Source organism: Porites lutea, chromosome 2 (genome assembly GCF_958299795.1).
Source record: "Porites lutea chromosome 2, jaPorLute2.1, whole genome shotgun sequence".
Taxonomy (NCBI): domain Eukaryota; kingdom Metazoa; phylum Cnidaria; class Anthozoa; order Scleractinia; family Poritidae; genus Porites; species Porites lutea.
Window position 1 is genome coordinate 49,835,865 of NC_133202.1, and position 19,758 is coordinate 49,855,622.

At 40.1% G+C, this 19,758-nt stretch overlaps 2 protein-coding genes across 2 annotated transcripts; one reads left to right on the plus strand and one right to left on the minus strand.

The window, feature by feature from the left end:
* Positions 1 to 1,112: 1,112 nt before the first annotated feature.
* LOC140927151 (uncharacterized) lies at positions 1,113 to 4,656 on the plus strand. The gene is made up of 2 exons (XM_073376802.1): positions 1,113 to 2,116; positions 2,540 to 4,656. Exons 1-2 carry the CDS (start codon positions 1,123 to 1,125, stop codon positions 3,916 to 3,918), a joined length of 2,373 nt encoding a protein of 790 aa, XP_073232903.1. The 5' UTR covers positions 1,113 to 1,122; the 3' UTR covers positions 3,919 to 4,656.
* Positions 4,657 to 9,815: 5,159 nt separating this feature from the next.
* Positions 9,816 to 12,122, minus strand: LOC140926354 (uncharacterized). The gene has a single exon (XM_073376107.1). It carries the CDS (start codon positions 12,120 to 12,122, stop codon positions 9,816 to 9,818), a length of 2,307 nt encoding a protein of 768 aa, XP_073232208.1.
* Positions 12,123 to 19,758: the final 7,636 nt, after the last annotated feature.

Sequence of the window (19,758 nt, forward strand, 5' to 3'; positions counted from 1 at the left end):
AAATTCAGGCTAATGATTATCCGCATAGCCTGTGAACAGGTTACTAATAAGTATTATTCACACGGTTAGAAGCGATTTTGTGCTATTTACAATGAGTTGCCGAATCGTTTATTACCACAGTGCACCTTTGAACAATTTTAAGGTAGGGTAAAACGGGCAACAAAAAAAACGTGCAACTTGTCTGCAACATTGATGAATAGCGATATTGCGCGTTTTACCACTTACTTTCAAACCTGCCTGGCAACAAATAACGTTGCAAGGTTTGTTTTCGTGGATTATATTAAACGTATATTAAAAACGCGCAATGTTGCCAAACAAGTTACACGTTTTTGTTGCCCGTTTTATCCCCATTAGAATTTATGCAAACATAAACGGATATTTTTTACATTGTTTAATCACGCAATCCCCTATAATACCGTCTGTTTGCCCCCTCCCTTCAACTTAAAATTTTGCATAAACAGGAGAGAAGCATAAAACTGTTGTTTTCAGATGCAACTGGGAGGACTGCATATTCGCTAAAGCATTTTTAAATACAATAACATATGCAAAATTTGGGGGGCACGAAAACCATCACGTTTATTAAAATCAAACGTTTTCGTCACGCAATTCTGGGAAAATCTCTTGCCTTTCACTCCAATCTTTCGTAATCGTTTGGAATTAGTTCAGTTCAGTTTCAGCCGTTGAATGTCCGTCGTTGGACGTAGACCTTCGCCATTTAACCTGAGAACAGGTTTCGCTTCATAAATGAAATTCTGGCAGGAAAGGCGAAACGACCACGTAGGAGAGACACATTGACCTCCACTGGACCACGTTTTGCGCAGCACCATGCTAGTGTTTTGCTGAACGATCTAAGTTATCCCTCCATCTCGTCCTTTGTCTTCCTCGGTTCCCATTCAAGGTGTCCCCGGGGCGTCGCAATGAGGGTTGTCCAACAGTTGTCTGTTCTTCTCGCCCAATTCCATTCGGGTTTCGATCGTTTCTATGATATCTCGTAGTTTGTTTTTTTTGTCAGATCCATTGAGATTAACCAAACGACAATTATCTCTTTCATAGTTCCTTTCCCTATATATAACGAAACTCATTTTGTGTTTTACTTGCCGTCACTCAACATAGCAAAAAGGTATGTATCGGAAACCATTTTGCTCAAGACTTGATTTTGACCTGGTGCAAGCAGCTAAGAATGTGCTGGATTTTTTGAGACAAGTTGACGAGTATCCTGCGGACCTGTACAAGGGCCCCTTCCTTAAGAATGCGATCAGGCGATATGAAGTTTTCTGGCTGCCACTGGCGGCGAAGGAAGGCTATGGGAGCAGATTTCTAGCAGCTCCACTAGACATTGCCTGGGTGTGGCATGTACACATGTTGGCGCCATATAACTACGAGCAAGACTGTATTAACTGTGTATCTAAAATAGTTGATCACGCGCCTTTAAGAGGAGTCCATCTCGAAAATGGACTTGAAAGAGCAAAGTCCCTTTGGGAAAAAGAATACCCAGATGAGCCTTTTGACGTTGACCCCAGCCAATCACCAGACCTATCAAAGTTTCACAAGACGAAAAGCAAACTCCAACAATACGATTTGGAGGAAGCGAGTTACCGTCAATCTAAATTCTACTACCAGATTTCTTTACCACATTATAAAGATACACAATTTCTGGAGGAAGCTGTTGAGCGTTATGAACACCATCTTCATTTGACGAAAGAAAATCCAGGAGTATTCATTGTCCCATGCTATGATTTTGACCTCATTTGGCACGCTCACCAACTTCACCCTGTAAATTACAACCAATCAACAACACAGTTCCTGGGATGTCTACTGCATCATCATGATGCGGTAAAGAGCTGCAGCCCAGGGTCCAAGTTGCAGGATTGTGAAGCAGAGACACGAAAAGTGTGGAAAGCAGCTGGGTTGCAGTTTACCAAATCGGGGGCAATGCGCAGAGGAGATCCACCAGACCCACTGCCACCTAGACCTTTGTGGCTGTACGCTTCTTTTGCTCGCTGTGAATACACCGTGGATGTCCTACAGGTAGAAACGTTCAACATGGGCAAGAGAACCTTCTATATTCAACTGGTCGGTCCGGAAGAACAAGATATTTTGTCGCATTCTTTCAAAGGTAAGTTTTTGTTTTGCCTGTTCTCGGAGAGGACTGACAGAGCGACGGAAATCGAGCCTAGTAGCGACGCTTTCTTCATGCAGCCTAAAACCGTGTTAGGGAAGTTTTCGGGCCACTTTTCGTTACGTGTTACTACCGGTGAAAATACCGCGAAGCATTTTACTCGAAGAAAAAAAAACGTTTAAGCACTTTTTTTGGTTTCGAAAGTGAAAAAAAGGACCCTCGATTCATACGCTTACCAAGTTGGTACAAAAACGACATTTTCAAATTCCCCCCTTTTTTGTTGCACGTTTTACCGCACCTTAACACGGCAACAGGGACCTTTTTTTTAGCAAAACTCCATAATAAATAAGCAACACAGCCACAAAAAGTAAATTTAAAAAAAGGCCATTGACCATTTTACCATTTCTTTCCTCCTTTAAGGTAACCGTGCAGTCAAGGATCTGAACGCCACACCGTTTATTGTTGACAATGATAAAAGACACACTATCACAGCTTTGATTTATCAAAGGAGCTTATTTTTCAAAAGAGAATTTGTGACAAAGTCGTCTGTAAGTTTGTTGTCGTCTCTTGAGGATACATCAGTGAACGACACAACGACTAGGTCTGTAGGCATTTTGTTTGGCAACGATAAAGTCCAATACACAGCACAAGTAGCAATTAAGATACATCCACCTAATCTAAAGAAATACAGCTTCAAAGTGAGCGTCGGTACGTTTTCCCCTCAAGAACACCCATCTGCTTATCTCCGCGATCCACAGCTTGTCCTATCTCCAAGTGATCTCTCAAAGAAGTTCTTGCCTTGCAGTGTAGCTACACAGAGTGTGCTTGACTGGAGAAAAAGAAAGGCATTTGAATATCGCATAGTTCACTCGTCAGCAGGCCTGGTGTCTGCTGTTGAAATTATTAATCTGTATCAACAGGTTGATGCCTCTGCTCACACAATCAACTCGGCTTCTTTGCCAGACAAAGATGCCATTAGAGATGCAAACACGTGTATAGTACTGGACCCAAATGAGGGGGAGAGAGCCATGCTCATTCGGGGTCAAAAAGATTGGGCTGTCTGCGTGGCCAAATGGGATCACCAAATAAAGCCAGGATTTTGGCCTTACAGACATTACGAGGACTTCGTTAAAATTAAAGTTTTTAAACTTTATGACAAACCCAGTTGGTGTGCGGTAAAAAAGTCGGCATTCGGTAAGTTCGTGATAAAAATGGATCGCAACACTGTGATCCGCTTGGACTTGCGAAAGAGCAAGATCTTTCTTTCCCCGCAAGCTCAAGCCATCCCTGAAGCTATCGCCCTCGCATTGTCCGTAGCAGTTCTCCATCTTCTGTGCATGCCTTACATAGCAAAGCGGTCCATGGAATCGTCTCCCAGTGACCAAATTCGCGGCACAGATCGGATTTCACCGATTTTTCAGACTGCTGGATATTTATGCCACACCGTGCCAACGAATACGTACATTGAGTGCGCGTCTCTTGAGTTCCGTCCTCCGTACAGGTTTGACGGTAATGTAAGCTATGATTTTGATAAAGATGAGGTTTGCTATAATTGTAATGCGGGACCAGAGCAAGCAAGTGAAGATTCTGATGATACGAACGATACTTGGGAAAGCCTTGCTGGCGGGGAAACTGATGATGACCACAAAGAAGTTGATGGCAGCCTTACCCATGAAGGAGGCTGCGAAGGCGAAAATATTGGTTACGTTGGTGCTCGAGGTTATTGCGATAAAGGGGTTGGTAGTGTCTGTGGTGCCTTTGGAGGGTATTCAGGTGGTGATGGCCAAGGTTCTTGTTGAGTTGGTCGAACGGAGTGGAATCGGTCAGCGATGAGTTGTATTGACAAAAATGGAGGTTGAGTTTTAAGCTTCTTTAAATTTTGAACTCTTCACTAGTTTTTCTGTTGGATTTCTTTCTTAAAACTGGCAACAGAGTAAGGCATGTTTAAAATAGGATATAGGAAAGAAAATACAAGACCTTAATTAAGGCACAGATCGATTCTCTGTCGGACACAGTTAGCCGGCTACAAGTAAAAGTTGATCAAGATTATCGTCTGAAGCCAACGCTAGCCCTCTTCTCGATGAAGAATTCCGGTCAGGCAAGGAAACTTGAAATGCGAAAACTCCCGAGAACTGCTTTGGAAAATGTATATATATAAAATATCGAAATCTGTTTTTTTGAAATTTTTAAGAAAGTAATAGACCTTGTCACGGTTTTCGACGCCATGTTGACGAGTAGGCAAACGTGTGAGAAATTACAGTGTTTGTATGAGAATCTAATGTCGAATAAGTTCCGTAAAACTGCTGTTCTGAAAAAAATATCAATTGTAACCTAAAGTTACAAAGCAAAGGATTGTACTTAAACATTTTGGGGGCGTACCTGTGCTTAAATTTCTCCAGAGGCTTATTTTAGATTTTCCATATATTTGTCTCATTTTACAAGAGCCATAATGGGACCCATTATGGCTCTTGTCATTTTATCAAGACTCTTCCCAGAAACCAGAACGTATTTCCCCCCGTAATTATCTTCAGTTACCAATATCCAGACAAATCCAGGTCTGGAAATTTAAATCCGATATACCTGAGTAATTTTGAATATGAAGAGACTTGCATTGAACAAACGGACAGGTCCCAAGTCTTATGTCACTTGTCAAAGTAAGATTCTTCGAGTGGGATAATTATTTTGTTACGCGTGTTTATTTCAGTTAAAAAAAAAGGGGAAGAGGTGTTTTGCAGCCCTCATTTGGGACACCAGAGTGATTCGATCTCTGTCTTGCTACTGATGGATTCTGAGCTTTAATTGGATCTTACTGTCCTCTTACTAAATACGGTATGGTTAGCGACATCAATTCATTTGTATCTAACATAACCCTTTTTATCTAATTATTTTCATTTCCTAAGACCACAATAAGATGGCTTGTATATGGTAATAAGCATCCCAAATTATGCATTTATTCCCTACTTTTCAAAAAAGTGTCATATTTGGAGTTTGGACACTTTCTGTTATGGTCATCACTTGCTGAGTTTTAAAATCTCTATTTTCGATTGAGCGCCTAAAAGCGAAAAGTCGACGGGCGTTAAATTTGCCGAAGGTTTCACTATGATTCTTGAGCTAGGAAGCTCTCAGAAATCTCTTCGTTCATTAGCCTTTGAAAAAAAGCTCCTATTGTTTTCTTGGGCTTTTGGGAATTGGACGGGCTATTCATGTATTGTCTCTCAAGTAAGTCTGAAAACAGCGCCTTCTGAGTGCTTCGTGGTGACGCTGATCTTTAAGTGAACTCATCATGTCTCTGAATGCACATTTGACCAACTGCAACGCGATTAGACTGTTCACAGTCCCCTATTTTCCCGTAAGATCGTCGAGATCGAAGACTTTCTGTTACGGGCGACCATCTTGGATGAACAACGCTATCTGCATTGTACACATTACAGCGCTCTAATAATTATCCTAAAAGTACAACGAAACGTGTTTTTTTTTTGCTCATAGAGGGTATTTAAAGGACGTTCTGAGGTAATCCCCTCCACTTTGGTTTCAAAACCACTTCTCTCAAACCCTAAGGATTCAATAAACAGTTAAGAGGAGATTGAAAGACGAGCGTCAACTTGCGGCTAACATAGAGCTTTAAATTCTAAGACGAGGACGACAACGAGAACCTGGTTTTCTCAATATTGGGTATTGCGCGCGAGCGAACCAACGTCATTTTGCGGGAAAATGTGATAGCCATCGTAATTCTACCACGAGTTTTACCGAGGATGTCGTAGTAGTGAAAACAAGTTTCAAATGTTAGGAATTTTATCATTTAGTAATAGGGAAAGGGCTTCACCTCCTTCAACGGAAATAAGCGTATTAACTTTGTGGTGAATAAAAGTACAATGAAGCTTCCCGGTATTTCTATTTTCAGACAATAGGCGAGAAAACTTAAAGTTAAATGTAGGGCTCCTATTCGTCCTTGTACTCGAATATAAAGCTCTCTAAAAGTTCCCTGGATGATGACTTGGACAAAACGTTTTAAGAGTAAAGGCTGAGCTCTTAGATAGTTATTTTTAATACAGTGCAACCCCGTTAATACCGTCACCAATGAGACAAAAAAATTGGCCGTACTAACGAGGGTTTTTTTACAAGACAATGTATAGCCGTTCTGCCGGGCAGCCAAAAAAAGTGCCCGTAATAACGAGGTGACCGAATTACCGAGGTGGTTGGCCGTAAGGCGGGGTTTCACTGTACATGTATGTCTAAACGTTCAAGTGTGAAATAACGTTTTTTTCAACGAACCTGAAGAACTACAGGCAGGTCTAAACTTTAACACTCAACTGATCAAGGAAAGGTTATCACTTTCGTCATACAATAATAACCCTGCATGGCAGGTCGTTTTGTTTTACTTCCACAGCGTCATTTCGCTGTTACACTTCCGGTCTATCGCTCGAATTGCCATTTTTGAGGTCAATCGAATGGACCCTATTACGGGCTAGCGAAAATAGGGAGGACAAGTCCGTGCCTCCCCCCCTTCCCCCCCCCCCCCCCCCTTTCCACAATACACATATCAGTAAAATTTCTCTACTTATTGAATGAAGCAATTTCTTTGCTCTCTTCTAACCTTATCACCTTCAACTTGGTTAGTTACCATATTTTAATGCCCTCTTTCCAGCAGCGTTGATCGGTGGATATTCGCTTACTGCTCTTTATCAAAAGTTCCTGAAAAAACCGTGGGAGGGTCTATTCGACGCCTTAAGTCATCTGAGTATGTCTAATCAACGCACTTAACAGACTGACGTTTTTAATTCCTCTAAAAAGGTTAAGTCGTCGCTAGTAAGAGACGAGAGAGAGTTTTCAGTGACTGGTCTATATAAAACAGCCAGGGCCCGGTTCCTCGAAAGACGGTTAAGTTTAACCCAAACAAGATTAAGCCAAACTTAAAGCAAGGTTTTCTTTTCTAAGAACGTGCAACTCGAGCTTACAAAATACTGTTGGGTCTTTACTCCGAGATACAAAAATGATAACATAAAATGTTACTCTAAGCAACACATAGGGAGGTAAAATACAAAAACGGAACAAAATTTAATCCTGGATTAGCGCTAATTCGCCTTAGCTTTCAGGAACCGGATCCTGACTTTTCAGTCCGTCCAGTAGTCTTAGACATCCTCTGGTATAAATACTCTATAAGATCATGTGATACGGAGCAATGCGACAGAACCTACATGGCCAGAGATTCTAGGGCGCTTTCTGTTTGTCAGAACTGACCGGCCAGACCATTCCCGTCGCAATGATAATTTCTCTTTCAATCAAAACTGTTTAGCCAGATCAGTCAAATCCTAAATATTATGCACGAAGGAGATGGTTTTTCGGCAAAAACTCTTCTGTCTGATCGGGCAATGGTCCGGCCGGCCAGTTCTGTCAAATGGAAAACGCCCTTAGACTTCTTTTTAACCCTTAATGGACCATCCCCTCTAGGTTCCAGAGGCTATTTTTTAATCTCATTCATGATGGTATTTCGAGAACAGACCTCTGAAGCCAGGGTAGGACCATCCCAGCTAGAATCAATAAAAGCGTAGCCTGTTCCAGGCGTTCAGATCATAGGCACATCGCAAAGAGATGTGAGCAGAAACAAAAACGAGGGGGTGGGGTGGGGGTGATCGCCGAACGCCTGGAATAGGCTGATAAAAGCGCGGTGTGTATATCATGATGTATGATATATGTACTTCCCCCCAGGAGAGATAGACCACCACATCAGGGACTACTTCCCCTACTCGTTAAGGACAGTGGGTGGGTCCTTTAACGTCCCACAAAATTTATATGTGCAAGGGTTGTGAGACGGGGCCTACGGCTTATAGACTTGTCAATTAAATGCTCACCTTAACTTTTCCAAGGCACAGTTCCCACCATACGGCTAGTGGAATACCACTATCCAAATATACTAGAAATACGTGTATCGCAGAACTTTGTGGACACTTTGTTTTCGCGAAAAGGACGCCTTGGGTACATTTTAGTAAACTCTTTTAGACAAATGTTGCCAACAGTCAAAATAACAAGTACGTTTTCAAAGTTGAATTCAATAAACTTCGTTTCCATCACAATGTACTAAACTTTCGTTACAAAAAGGCTAGCTCAGTGGGGATAATGGTCTCAAGCTGCGTTTTGACTGTTGTGTAAGTTGCCATACCGCATTTTCTCAAATAAAAGCTCCCCGGGTCATATATCAAACAAGCGGCCCTCTCGAATAAACGCTCCCCTCCCTCAACTCCTTTTTCTGGAACAGGAGCAATGCAAGAGGAATGCGACGATCTGCATGTCACGGACGAGGATGATTAGATAATCGATATTTTGTATACATGCACCGATACATTACTTTGAAAAGTGAGTAAACTGTATGAGGATTACGGAAGGCTTGATTTCCAACAACTGTTTCAACAGACGAAACAAAAAAATTTAAAATATTGACTTAGGGATTTTGAGGATAATGTTGTAGTTTTTCTCTTGTTTTTTTATTAAATATTTCGACAAAGTAAAATTACAATCCATTTGTTAAATTAAGGGCTCCCCTTGATTAAGTGACCTCCATCCAATAAGCGCCCCTCCTTTAGCTGAATTTGAAATAAGGGCCTAGGTGCTTATTAGAGGAAATACGGGAAGTCTAAAAAACCAAAAAAAAGAGAAAGCACGATACTTGGAATTTTAGTATAATACTTTTCAACTTTATGACGCAAAAGACCAAATTAGAGGGGAGAGCTAAGACTGTATGGGCTCCCATATGTCCAGAGAGAGACCATTGTTGATTATTAGTTTTTAGTTAGGAGAGGGTCACAACTTTTTGGCGCCTGTTTTTGAAATACAGAGACTGGCTCTTAAAACATAACATATACGATATACGACTGCTTGACTGTGAAAATAGACGGATCGAAACGCACCAATTACATAACGAGTCTTCATAGCCAATAACATCACGGCTTAACTGACAGACGACCAATAACATCGCGACATAATTGACCAATCAGGTCAATAACCAGAGTATAATACCATCAACTGACGTGATGCCACTCACTTTGACTCTGAAGATGACTACTGCATGGGTTGTCGAAACGTCCGTCACTGTCAACAACAACAATCCTATTCAGGAATACGTTCATCCGGACGATCAAACTCAACCTACTTTTGATGAGACTATATACATACCAACCTTGCTTACATTGTAAGATAACCCAAAAAGGGATATCAGCTATTTGATTATAAGGTAAAAATTGTTAAAACTTGAATGACTATATAAATACCAACCTTGCTTACAATGTAAGATTACCCAAAAAGGGATATCATCTACTTGATTATAAGGTAAAAATTGTTAAAACTTAAACTATTTACTACAATAATCCCAGTAATCTTTCTCAGGGATTCTGACACATTTCAACATGCCATGTGCACTTATTTGGGTAAGATGTTGTGCTTCTCTAAACTTTTGATGTCTTGAAAGTGTTAGTATTTTTTGTTTTCTGACAGATATAAACTTAGTCGGTTAAAATAGCAACATTATCACCCAATTAAAACTCTTTCCTTTGGCAACATTCAATCAGTCTATGTTCTGTTCATTATTCAGGTCAGATGCTTGGCCTTCCTACACTTCTGATGCAGTAAAATAGTCAACTGTGCAGAAGAATGTTTATCATCTAAGCTATGTAGGTAACATAGGTAAACATCCGTTTCTCCTCTCTTAACACCCACCACCACCGCCGCAACCTCCTCCTCCTCCTCCTCCACCTCCTCCTCCTCCTCCGCCACCTCCTACTCCTCCTGGACCACCACTTCTCATCCAGCTCCCAGAACTTTTGGTACGTTCCTTTTTGGTCGGGAGTTCGTAGGGCACACCGCTCATATGATACCACAATAATGCTTCCGGTTTTTTCTTGATGAGCTCTATCATCCAATCGGGACCAGATTCTGAATCAAGATCGTAGGTTCCCGCACCGTCCAGGGATGGACCTGATGCTGAAAAGCTCTTAATGCTTCGTGAAAGGTAGACATTAGTTGGAACTATAGAGCTTTTGTATCCAGCACCAAGAAGCATAGGAGTCACCTTATCTTCTTTGGCTTTCTTGTGAAAGGATGGTGACGAAACGTTCGCCGCTGTCGGATTGTAAGGCTTGCAGAGCAAATAGAGAATGGACATCGAGAAGGCAAAAGCAACGATTTCTGGAACATCTTGTGCCAATGGAGAAAACACAAACAATCCCCTCTTTAAGTCCACGTAAACAAAGACAGCTGGCTCCAGGTAGACCAAGTAAAGGCCACCCTTGAATTTGCGTACTTTACACCAGCCTCTCAGCCCCTTGAGCTTGAAAAATTTGATTTCCACTTGGCCCGCTGCACGATTGAACATTTTTCCTCTCTGCCATTTCCCAATGCAGATGCCCCAGTCCTTTCGACCTTTAATAACCATCGCTCGCTCGCCCTCCACGCAGTTTAAATAAGCGCATCTCGTGTAATCTTCAATCGCTGCTTTTTCGGGAAGAGCGTTGAGATCCATTGTGTGAGCAGATGCAACAACAACACCGTGAACACTGATGATCTCCACCGCCGATAGCAAACCTTCAACACTGTGGACAACACGACACTTGAAAGCCTCCCGCCCTCTGCAGTCCAACAAAGTGTGAGTTGCACATTCGCAAGGCAGGTACGCTTTTGCAAAATCTTTTGGTAAGAACATCGACTGTGGAAAACTGAGTACAAAACAAGGATGGTTAACGTTTGCAAAGTAAGGGTCTGGCTGAACTTTGAATCGATACCCTTCGATGGACGGAGGGTCCAACATGGCTGACAGCCTCACGATAGCTTGTGCAGCAGCAAAGGGAACATCTATCACCCAAGGCTGTTGAGGTATTCCACCGTATGTATATGCATCAATAAAGGACAGCAAATTCGACCCAGATGAACCAATAGACCTTTCGAAACCAAGTAGTGCTTTCTGGTGTAAAGATACCGTGATCGTGTGACGATTTTCGTTGTCAATCATACACTGGGACATTAAATTAAGACGGACTCCACCTTGAATCGTTGTATCCACTTTCAGACCGCCCATAGGATCATAAATTCGGACAGCAAACTTTTTGCTCACATCCACATTTACCAGCTCTACTTGCAATATTCTCATGACATAGCGGAGCCTTCCCAAGGAGGAGTAAAGCCCATTTTGTCGTGGAGGTCGGGGTTGAGGTGGCTCACCTCTGTACCCGGTTCCTGGTTTGTCATACTTGAAACCCGCTGCAGAAGATACAGCCCTCGTACCAGTCTCAGAATCGTCCAAAGTTAGTCCAAGGCTGAGACTTGAGTCATAGATTCCAGGATAGACTACTGACCCGAATATTTCTGAAGTTACTTCTTTGTAGTTCAGCGGGTGATGAAGGTGTGCGTGCCAAATCAAGTCCATATCGGTGCACGGGACCATAGGAACTTGTGGATTTTGGCTCTTGAGATGCAAATGGTGTTCGTATCGCTGAACAGCGCTTTCCAGAAACTTGTTATCGCTAAAGTGTGGGAGCGATACTTGATAATAGAACTTGGATTGGTTATAAGATGCTTTTTCGATGTCATAACGAATTTTCAGTCCGTACGGCATAGTAAATGGCGTAGGATAGTTTAGGTCGACCTCAAACCATTCTGTAGGATATGCGTCCTGCCACAAGTATCGTGCGTTTTGAAGACCTCGTTCTCTTTCATATCTGTTCATGGGCAAGTGGTCAACAACTTGAGAGACAATGTTCATGCAGTCCTGTTCATAATCTTGTGGTGACAACATGTGAAGATACCAAACCCAAGCAATGTCTAGTGGAGCTGCAAGAAGTCTACTGGAGCTACCCTCTCTGGCTGCCAGTGGGAGCCAGAACATTTCATATCTCCTGATAGCATTTTTGAGAACAGGACCCGCATACAAACTGGGAAAATCATCTACCAAAGCAAGAAAGTCTAGCTCTGTTTTAGCCTCTTGGATCAGATTTAAGCGAAATCTCTGTTTAAATGCCATTTTGCTTTCCTGATTTCATTCTGCAAAATATACATTACATTTGATCATGAGCTCAGGCCTTAATCATCTGTAGTTGCACAAAAATGCACAGGCACAGCGTGGGCGAGAAGAGATAGATACTAAGTTTCTTTAGTTTCCATATGTCATTGTTTGAAAGCAATGGCGCTGTAGTTTATGTTGAAAGCTCCGTGACCGAGCACAATCCTTTGTTTTTTGTTCAAAAATTGTGACTGAATAAATTAAATCAATGTTTCTATTGGTCAGTAAGTTCAAAATGATAGGAATGCTTTTGAACGTTGTGCACAGTCAAGTCCAAAAAAGCTGACAAAAACATAAAAAATAGTCTTACGGGTTACATAACCATTCCACTTTACTAACTATGATATGACTAAGGAAAAAATAAAGAAAATTAAAGAGAAGATGGATAAAAATAAGGCACGAAACGTTTCTTTTAAAGATGGCCAGGGCTCTGCTATCGTGGCAGACTGGGAGTAATGCCAATGTTCTATTTCTTAAATTGACCGCAAAAATAAAATGAAAGTAAAAAGTTTGACTTACTATCTACAACCATTTTTTTAAGATTATGATCGATAATACTAGTTTCACATATAAGGTCTGCTATTGCTGAAACAACTTAAAAAGATTATTGCCCAGGTCCTCTTCCGCTATTCATTACGTCAGGTAATCATAAAGACTTTTATGCGTGAATACGTGATATTGAGCAACATAGTAACGTAGTGTCTGTACTAGAATTAAATCACATGCCCTTCTTCTAAAATGTTTCTATTTAAAATGCTGAATTACTGAACAGTCCTCTGATCCCTGTACAATAACGGCACTCAACGGAAAATCAGAGATTGTTTGCCTTTCTTGTACAAAAAAGATATGTATGTAATTTATCGCGAGTCAAGAAGGTTTTAATTTTCTCTATTTGCTTGATAGAATCTACAGAATGTCCTGATAAGGAGAGAAAAATGAAAAAAATTTGGTATCGATTTTTCTTTCTCGTGGTTTCACGTACCAAAAAAGTGAAATTCCTCTCCTGGTGGGGTATAAATTCGTGCAACTAAAAACTGGAGAGTGGGAATGATTGTGACGTCATTTCAGGACATAATGTTTCGCGACAAAAAACAACTGAGAAATTTGCTTGCCACGAAACAGAATGTCCCGTAGAGGCAGCTAAGGACCTTGGTTGCGTAGTGACAGCAGTTATAACTGCGATTATCACATAAAAAAAGTAATATCCTCAAGCTGTATGCGTATTTATAAGTTGTTTATAATCAACCGAGTAAAGCGTTTCCTTGACAAAAAACACACACGTTCTTCAAAACCATTCCTTTGTATTTGCCAAGCTATTTTACTGTTCCTCGGTGTGAACTACCTCAAATTAAAACATGATGAAACTGTAATTAGTCCAAATCTTCGCAGCTAGCATAGTTCTTAGTTTGGCTGGACGTTCCTCTCAAGCTAGAATTTAACGATTCTGAACTGTACAAATATCTTAACAACAGCGCATGAGAAAAACTGAGATACATGGCAGAACCACAAGGCACTGCACCACAAGGACTTGGATCTGTTCAAATACAGCATTTCCTTCAGTATTTCCCCTGATACCACACCGATTTTTTCTGTCAAGTATGAATTAAGAGCTTGACTTAATGTTTCTTCCGAAGAACTGCTTATTTTACTACAGATCTAGTGAGGCGCAATCAAACCTCATTAGCAGCGAACACATTCAATTCAATACATTTTTTCCTCAGGAGATCAAATAATTTCTCAGTTTAAGTGAAATTGTAAAACGCTTACCTTGGCGGATTACACAGTTATTTCCTTACTATCTCGGTCCTTGCTGTATGTAGTAGTCAGAAATTTGCTTACTCTAACGAGAGCAGCCTTAATATAACGGAAGAAGTTATTGCTAAAAAGTAACTTTACTTAACGGTTTACTTACGTCAGTTAAGTAACTTTACTTAACGGTTGGCTGACACTATATTAAAAAGGTCTGGGAAGTCAGGGAATTGTTCAACAACCACGAGACCCAATTTATAAATTAGCCCTTCAACCATGATTTATTTGAATTATTGAGCTGACTTTCCGCGGGATTATTCTTGATTATGCTAAAACAGTTTAGCACGATTCGGTGTATTAGTAAAATAAAAATTCTCCGAAGCACATATTTTGCACCCTAGTGTATTTATAGTTCGTCCGTCTTTTATGTCACACCCGGATGTCACATACCTATTTACAATTTAAACATAGTACTCGCTTGCTAGCTAGATGCAAAACGTTTGCCCAAACAGCAAAATTGTAATGTCAGAATAAAGGTAAAACCAATAGAAATTCAACATAACCTTCTTTCTAAAGTTACGAATAATCAAAACCACACGGAAAAAAACATTAAATGTGACGTCAAACCAAGACCTGACTCATCATGACCGCCGTTAATTTCTGCAGTGCTGCACTGAGATTCCTTTATTGCTTGGTGATAAATGTAAATATAGTTATCTTTTAGTCGCTGGGCATCAATACAAAGTGATATTCATATTCTGGTTTTATTGAGTGATGTATGGAAGCTGTTATTAAAGGTGACCTGACTCGGTTTTTCATTAACAATACCTACTCTCTTTATTTGAACTCAAAATACGAAGATATTACCAGAAACAAAGCAGGAAATGAAATATTGTATCGCATATTTGAATAGTGGTATGGCTTGAAGTTTCCAAAATTTCGAGATCGATGTATCCATGTCAACACGGTGACGCCATTGCTATAATTACTTTTCCATAATTTGTGATAAAACTAGACATTCCCTTTTGAAGCTAATAAGACTTATAGCGCACAAGAGCTTGTATTTCATACCAACTGTCTTGAGCTGTATCAATTTTTGTCATTTTAACGAAAGAGTTCTCGATAAATCTCTGTTTGAAATTTTTGGCTGCTAAAACGGAACAGCAATTGCTCGAGGCCGTAGGAAGTAGTCACTTTGGCCTCAAACTGTTTTAGAGTTTTCAGCTATCCTATATATGAAGATGGAAGAATTCGCTTCATCCGATATCAAACAATGCAGCTGATAATGTAAACGTAAAAGGCCATTTCCGAGTTTCAAAAATTCTCACCTTCGAAACGTGCTCCGTCTTATTGGTTTTGGTATAAAAAAATTAAAATGGTTTTGATATAACACAATGAATATTTCAAGACATGTGTGGCACTGAGGTGCAGTGGTCGGAACGGCGATTTTGGCACGATTAGTGTAAGGTAACTTTATGATGACGTAATGCAGAACATTAGTTTATGATTACGTTAAGTTTTAGAATACTTATCTATATAAAGTCAGTATTTCAAGGTAATTTTCGGTTATGCAATCGATTCGAGTTCGATCTATTTTTCGTTAATTACGGTAATTCATGACATTTCTGAAAAAAATTGAACAGCGCGCGCATATAGGTAAAATCTTCGCTCGTTGGCAAGTAGAGATAGCTTTAACTAGTCAATTTAGAACAATTTAATTGGTTATATAAGATCGCAGGCTAGATTATAAGGTGGGAAATATCTACAGGGTCATGAAAAACCTTTTTAATGTATTCGCAAAACTTAGGAGACAATGGCTGCATAATACTATGTCCATATTGAACTAAAATTGACAAAGAACCAACAAAGAAAAAATTAAGATGTAACTTGCTTCGGCTCGTCCTTTCAGCAAATGAATCGCAATAATTATTGCATCTTTACAGCAACAGTCATATCTTGTTCAATCTCAGTACCATGAATGCAACTAAAAATTTTCGTAATTTTTTTTGTATGTACGCGCAAAAAGTGAGGGGGAGGGTAAGGCCCCCCACCATCACCTTCCCCTGCGCGGTCCCTGACTTTTAGGGATAATATTCTTTGAAGTATTAGGGATGAGGGATATCTGTTTTAAGAGCTAAAGGCATAAAAGGTAACAAGACACCCCCCCCCCCCCCCCTCCACCCCCCTCCACAACAGGGCCTCCGGTTATGATATCTCATAAACATGTCGATATGAGTCGTTGTACTTTTGCGCTAATCTCCTACCCAGAGTGAGATCTGGGTACGAGATTACTTAGGCGCATTGTACGCTTTAAATAAATGCATAACAATGAGCCCAGGGTGTCCCTTGCGACCTTAAAATCGGTAAATTGGCCAAGTTTGAAAGCGATTTGTTGAAAACTAATGATATAGCCCTGCAAGGTCGCGGAATTTTACAGACATTTGTATGCTGGCGGGTAAATTCGTAGCAGGTCCACTATACAAACATCTGTTTTTCTTAGTAATTGACTATACTTTAAGGCCCTCTTTCTAGTAGTTTTGATGGATATTCGCTTAGTGATCTCTATCAAAAGTCGAAAAAAACCTTGGAAGGGTCTATTCAACGCCTTAAGTTGTCTGAGTGTGTCTAATCAACTCACTGTAGAGACGTTTTAATTCCTCTCAAAAGTTTAAGATGTCGCAAGTAAAGAGACGATAAACTTTTCAGAGACTGGTCTATATAAAACAACCAGACCTTTCATGGGTCCAATAGTCTTAGATATCGTCTGGTATAAATAAGATCATGATACGGAGCAATTCGACAAAACCTACACAGCCAAAGATCTAAGACTTTATCGCACCCTGGCTAGGACCATCCCAGCTAAAATCAATGAAAGCGGGGTATGTATGTCGTGATGTATGATGTATGGTTTACCTAAGTTTTTTTTTCATACTGGGTACGGAAAGGTCATCGTCGAGAACACGGGGAGGAGTTTGTCGGTCTCAGGGGAAAGACGGATTCAATACAGGAACAATTTTAAGAAAGCTCACTGAGTTAGAGATTGTTGCCCTAAATCTCGATATCTATAATATATAAGTATATCTAGCTGGATTTAAAAAAACTTTATCGTCAAATAGACCTCTTTTCTGGCCAAAAAAAGTAGCCAAGATGATATAAAAAATCAAGAGTGCAACCAGTGTTTATTTTTTCTCTCTCTTTCTCTTCTGTTCCTTCCTTCTTCTCGTTATTACAATTTGTCCTATCCTTTTCCTTCGTTACAATTTTTTTTGGCCTGATCGGACGCAAGAAATCCACGCATTTTGACCGGTTTTTCCACCCAAATGGCTGCAAATTTTGCTACGCTCTCAAAAAGCGGCTAGATGTAGAAGGAATAGCCTATATCCAGACTTTTTAGTTGCAAAAAAATGCCGTACAAAAGTAACATGAAAATAAGGATGTAAACACCGAAACTTTTACCTCGAGACTGGCCATAATTATTTCCAACCATGGCTTCTTACCGTTTAGCTCTTGAAAAACGACTTCTCAACTGCTTACCCTAACTTTTCCAAGGCACGTAAAGGTCCCACCGAACGGCTAGTGGAATACCACTATCCGAATATATCATTTTGCTTTGTACACTTTGTTTTCGTCAAAGGGACGTCTTGCATACTTTTGCGGTCATTGCACGCGTGCTGAACAAGAATGCTGTATAATGACAGACTAGAAACAATAGACAACTCCCAAAGCACAAACTCAGCCAAAACGCTAAAAATCTTCAATGTTTACTCAAGTTTGGGCTTATAGAAGATAATGTCACAGTTTTTCAATGACCATGAAATTCAGAGTCCGGGTAGTTAGTTAATCAATTGTGGCCCTGAAAAAATTTGAAGGAAAAAAAACTACGAATTTTTAAGAAAATGCTTTTTTCGTGAGAAGGACTCTTAAACGCTGACAAACGTCAACAAATAGCGAAAACTATAATTTCTATATGTTTGCTTTGCTCGAAATCGCGCGCATTTACAAGGCCCTAAAGCGTTTTGCTGACTTGCAAGGACCCATCTGTCATAACGATGCCCAAAATAAAGAGATGAATCTCATAGTTTATTAGATATAATCCCTGTAAAGTTTGCTTATCGTTTTCGCATAAATTATGACCTAAATTTGGAAACCGCTGAACTTCTCGAATTGGGTCTTTGCGACTTTGTTGAAACTCTGTTCAGCGCAAGGCACTAATGCGCACTATGTGTAGCCGAGAGATTTTCATGAAAAAATGCCGGCAACAGCAGATTTTCGACTCAGACCTCAAAGGGGCGTGGCATTATAACCACGTGACATTTACTCCGATCTCCAAAAATTTTATGTTATACTGTAGATTGATCTATATGTTATCCATTCTATGTGTTAGACTTTCGATAAAAGTAAAGGTGGGGATACCAGAGAGCCTCAAAGTAGGATGGTACCCCCCCAAAAAAACTGGGTCGAGTCACCTTAAGTTTCCTAATTGCCCACGTCAATCCAGAGATTTTGAATATCACTAATAAGGACGAACTTAATTATTAGCTCAGCAAATTCGTCGTCGAAGTTTAAATTGGTCTAGAGGAGGAATTTTATGTCGTCAGAAACAGCAAAGTTGAATTGCAATTAATTGCAACGAGAACTTTTATGAGAATTAATTTCTATTAATTTTTTCGTTTTGGGTTTTTTTTTATAAAATCCCTCAGTCGAGGGATTTATCTCTATAAAGATAAATAACTCAAACGAGGGATTTATACAGATGAATTCCTAATTAATAGTTATGAATTCAACTCATCAGCCCCACTAACTCACTATTACCTCCCTCCCTCCCTTAGGGGACCACCAAGTGGGGGACCACTAAATCTTTGCATGTTGGGTTGTCGCCAACAGAAGGTTTCACTGTATTATCCTAATGACACAGCACACACAGTGTTAATATTTCTCTTATCAACGGTGCACTTTCCCAAACAGCCTTCCCCGGCCCTTCCCCGGACTTTCAGTTTGTTGAATATTCAAGAGGGTGATACGTTAAATAAAGGTTGTTAGTAAGTAAGTAAGTAAGTTATCTTTATTTATGCACGGTTGTACAGATTCATCAGGCATAAAATACAAAGAGTTTTATAAACCTTAATTACATTTACTGGGTTTCGCTAAATAGTCTGAGTAATAAAATTATTCAATTAAGTATATACGAAAAAAAAGCCTGTTTTGCATGAATGCCGTGCCTTACTTGATATCAGTATAATAACTGTGCAAAAGTGACTTAAAATTACGTAGGGATTCTGCCTGCCATAAAGTTTCATGAAAACTATTGCACAGAACAACACCAGTGTAGCGAAAACTATTACGGAGATAATTAGTGCGTAGCTGTGGAATACTTAATTTATTTACAGAATCTCGAAAAGTGTATGAAGTGGTATTGGATCGAGCAATAACAAAAGAAAAGGTGTGAGTCATGAAATAAGTGTGTATAAACCAACCTTATTATTCATTTTAAAAAAAAATTTCCCCGATTCTGATTGGCTAAAAGCAGAAGCATAATTCACCGTAACCAGCTACTGATGACCAAATTTGGAAGCACTTTGCGATTAATGAACCGATGACGTCAAAAGTGCAGCGTCCTTGCAGGTTAATGCACCATTAACGGCGAAGACCTGGTGACGGGGTTGAGTTGTTTTGGTTGTGAAAACAAAAATGGCGGACATTTCACTCGTTTCAAGAGTAAACCCTAGGTGAAATAATAGCTAAAAACATGGCAAGATCAGCAAGAAGACAACTCCAAGGGCGACATCTGCTATTTGGAGAATATTTGCGGAGCTGAACAATTTTAAACGTGCACTTTCGAAGTTGAACT

Bases quoted from the DNA above. Each gene is read 5' to 3' on its own strand.
- LOC140927151 (XM_073376802.1), top strand. From the start codon at position 1,123: ATGTATCGGAAACCATTTTGCTCAAGACTTGATTTTGACCTGGTGCAA. The intron at 2,117-2,539 runs GTAAGTTTTTGT...TCCTCCTTTAAG, and splicing joins TTTGTCGCATTCTTTCAAAG to GTAACCGTGCAGTCAAGGAT.
- LOC140926354 (XM_073376107.1), bottom strand. From the start codon at position 12,122: ATGGCATTTAAACAGAGATTTCGCTTAAATCTGATCCAAGAGGCTAAA.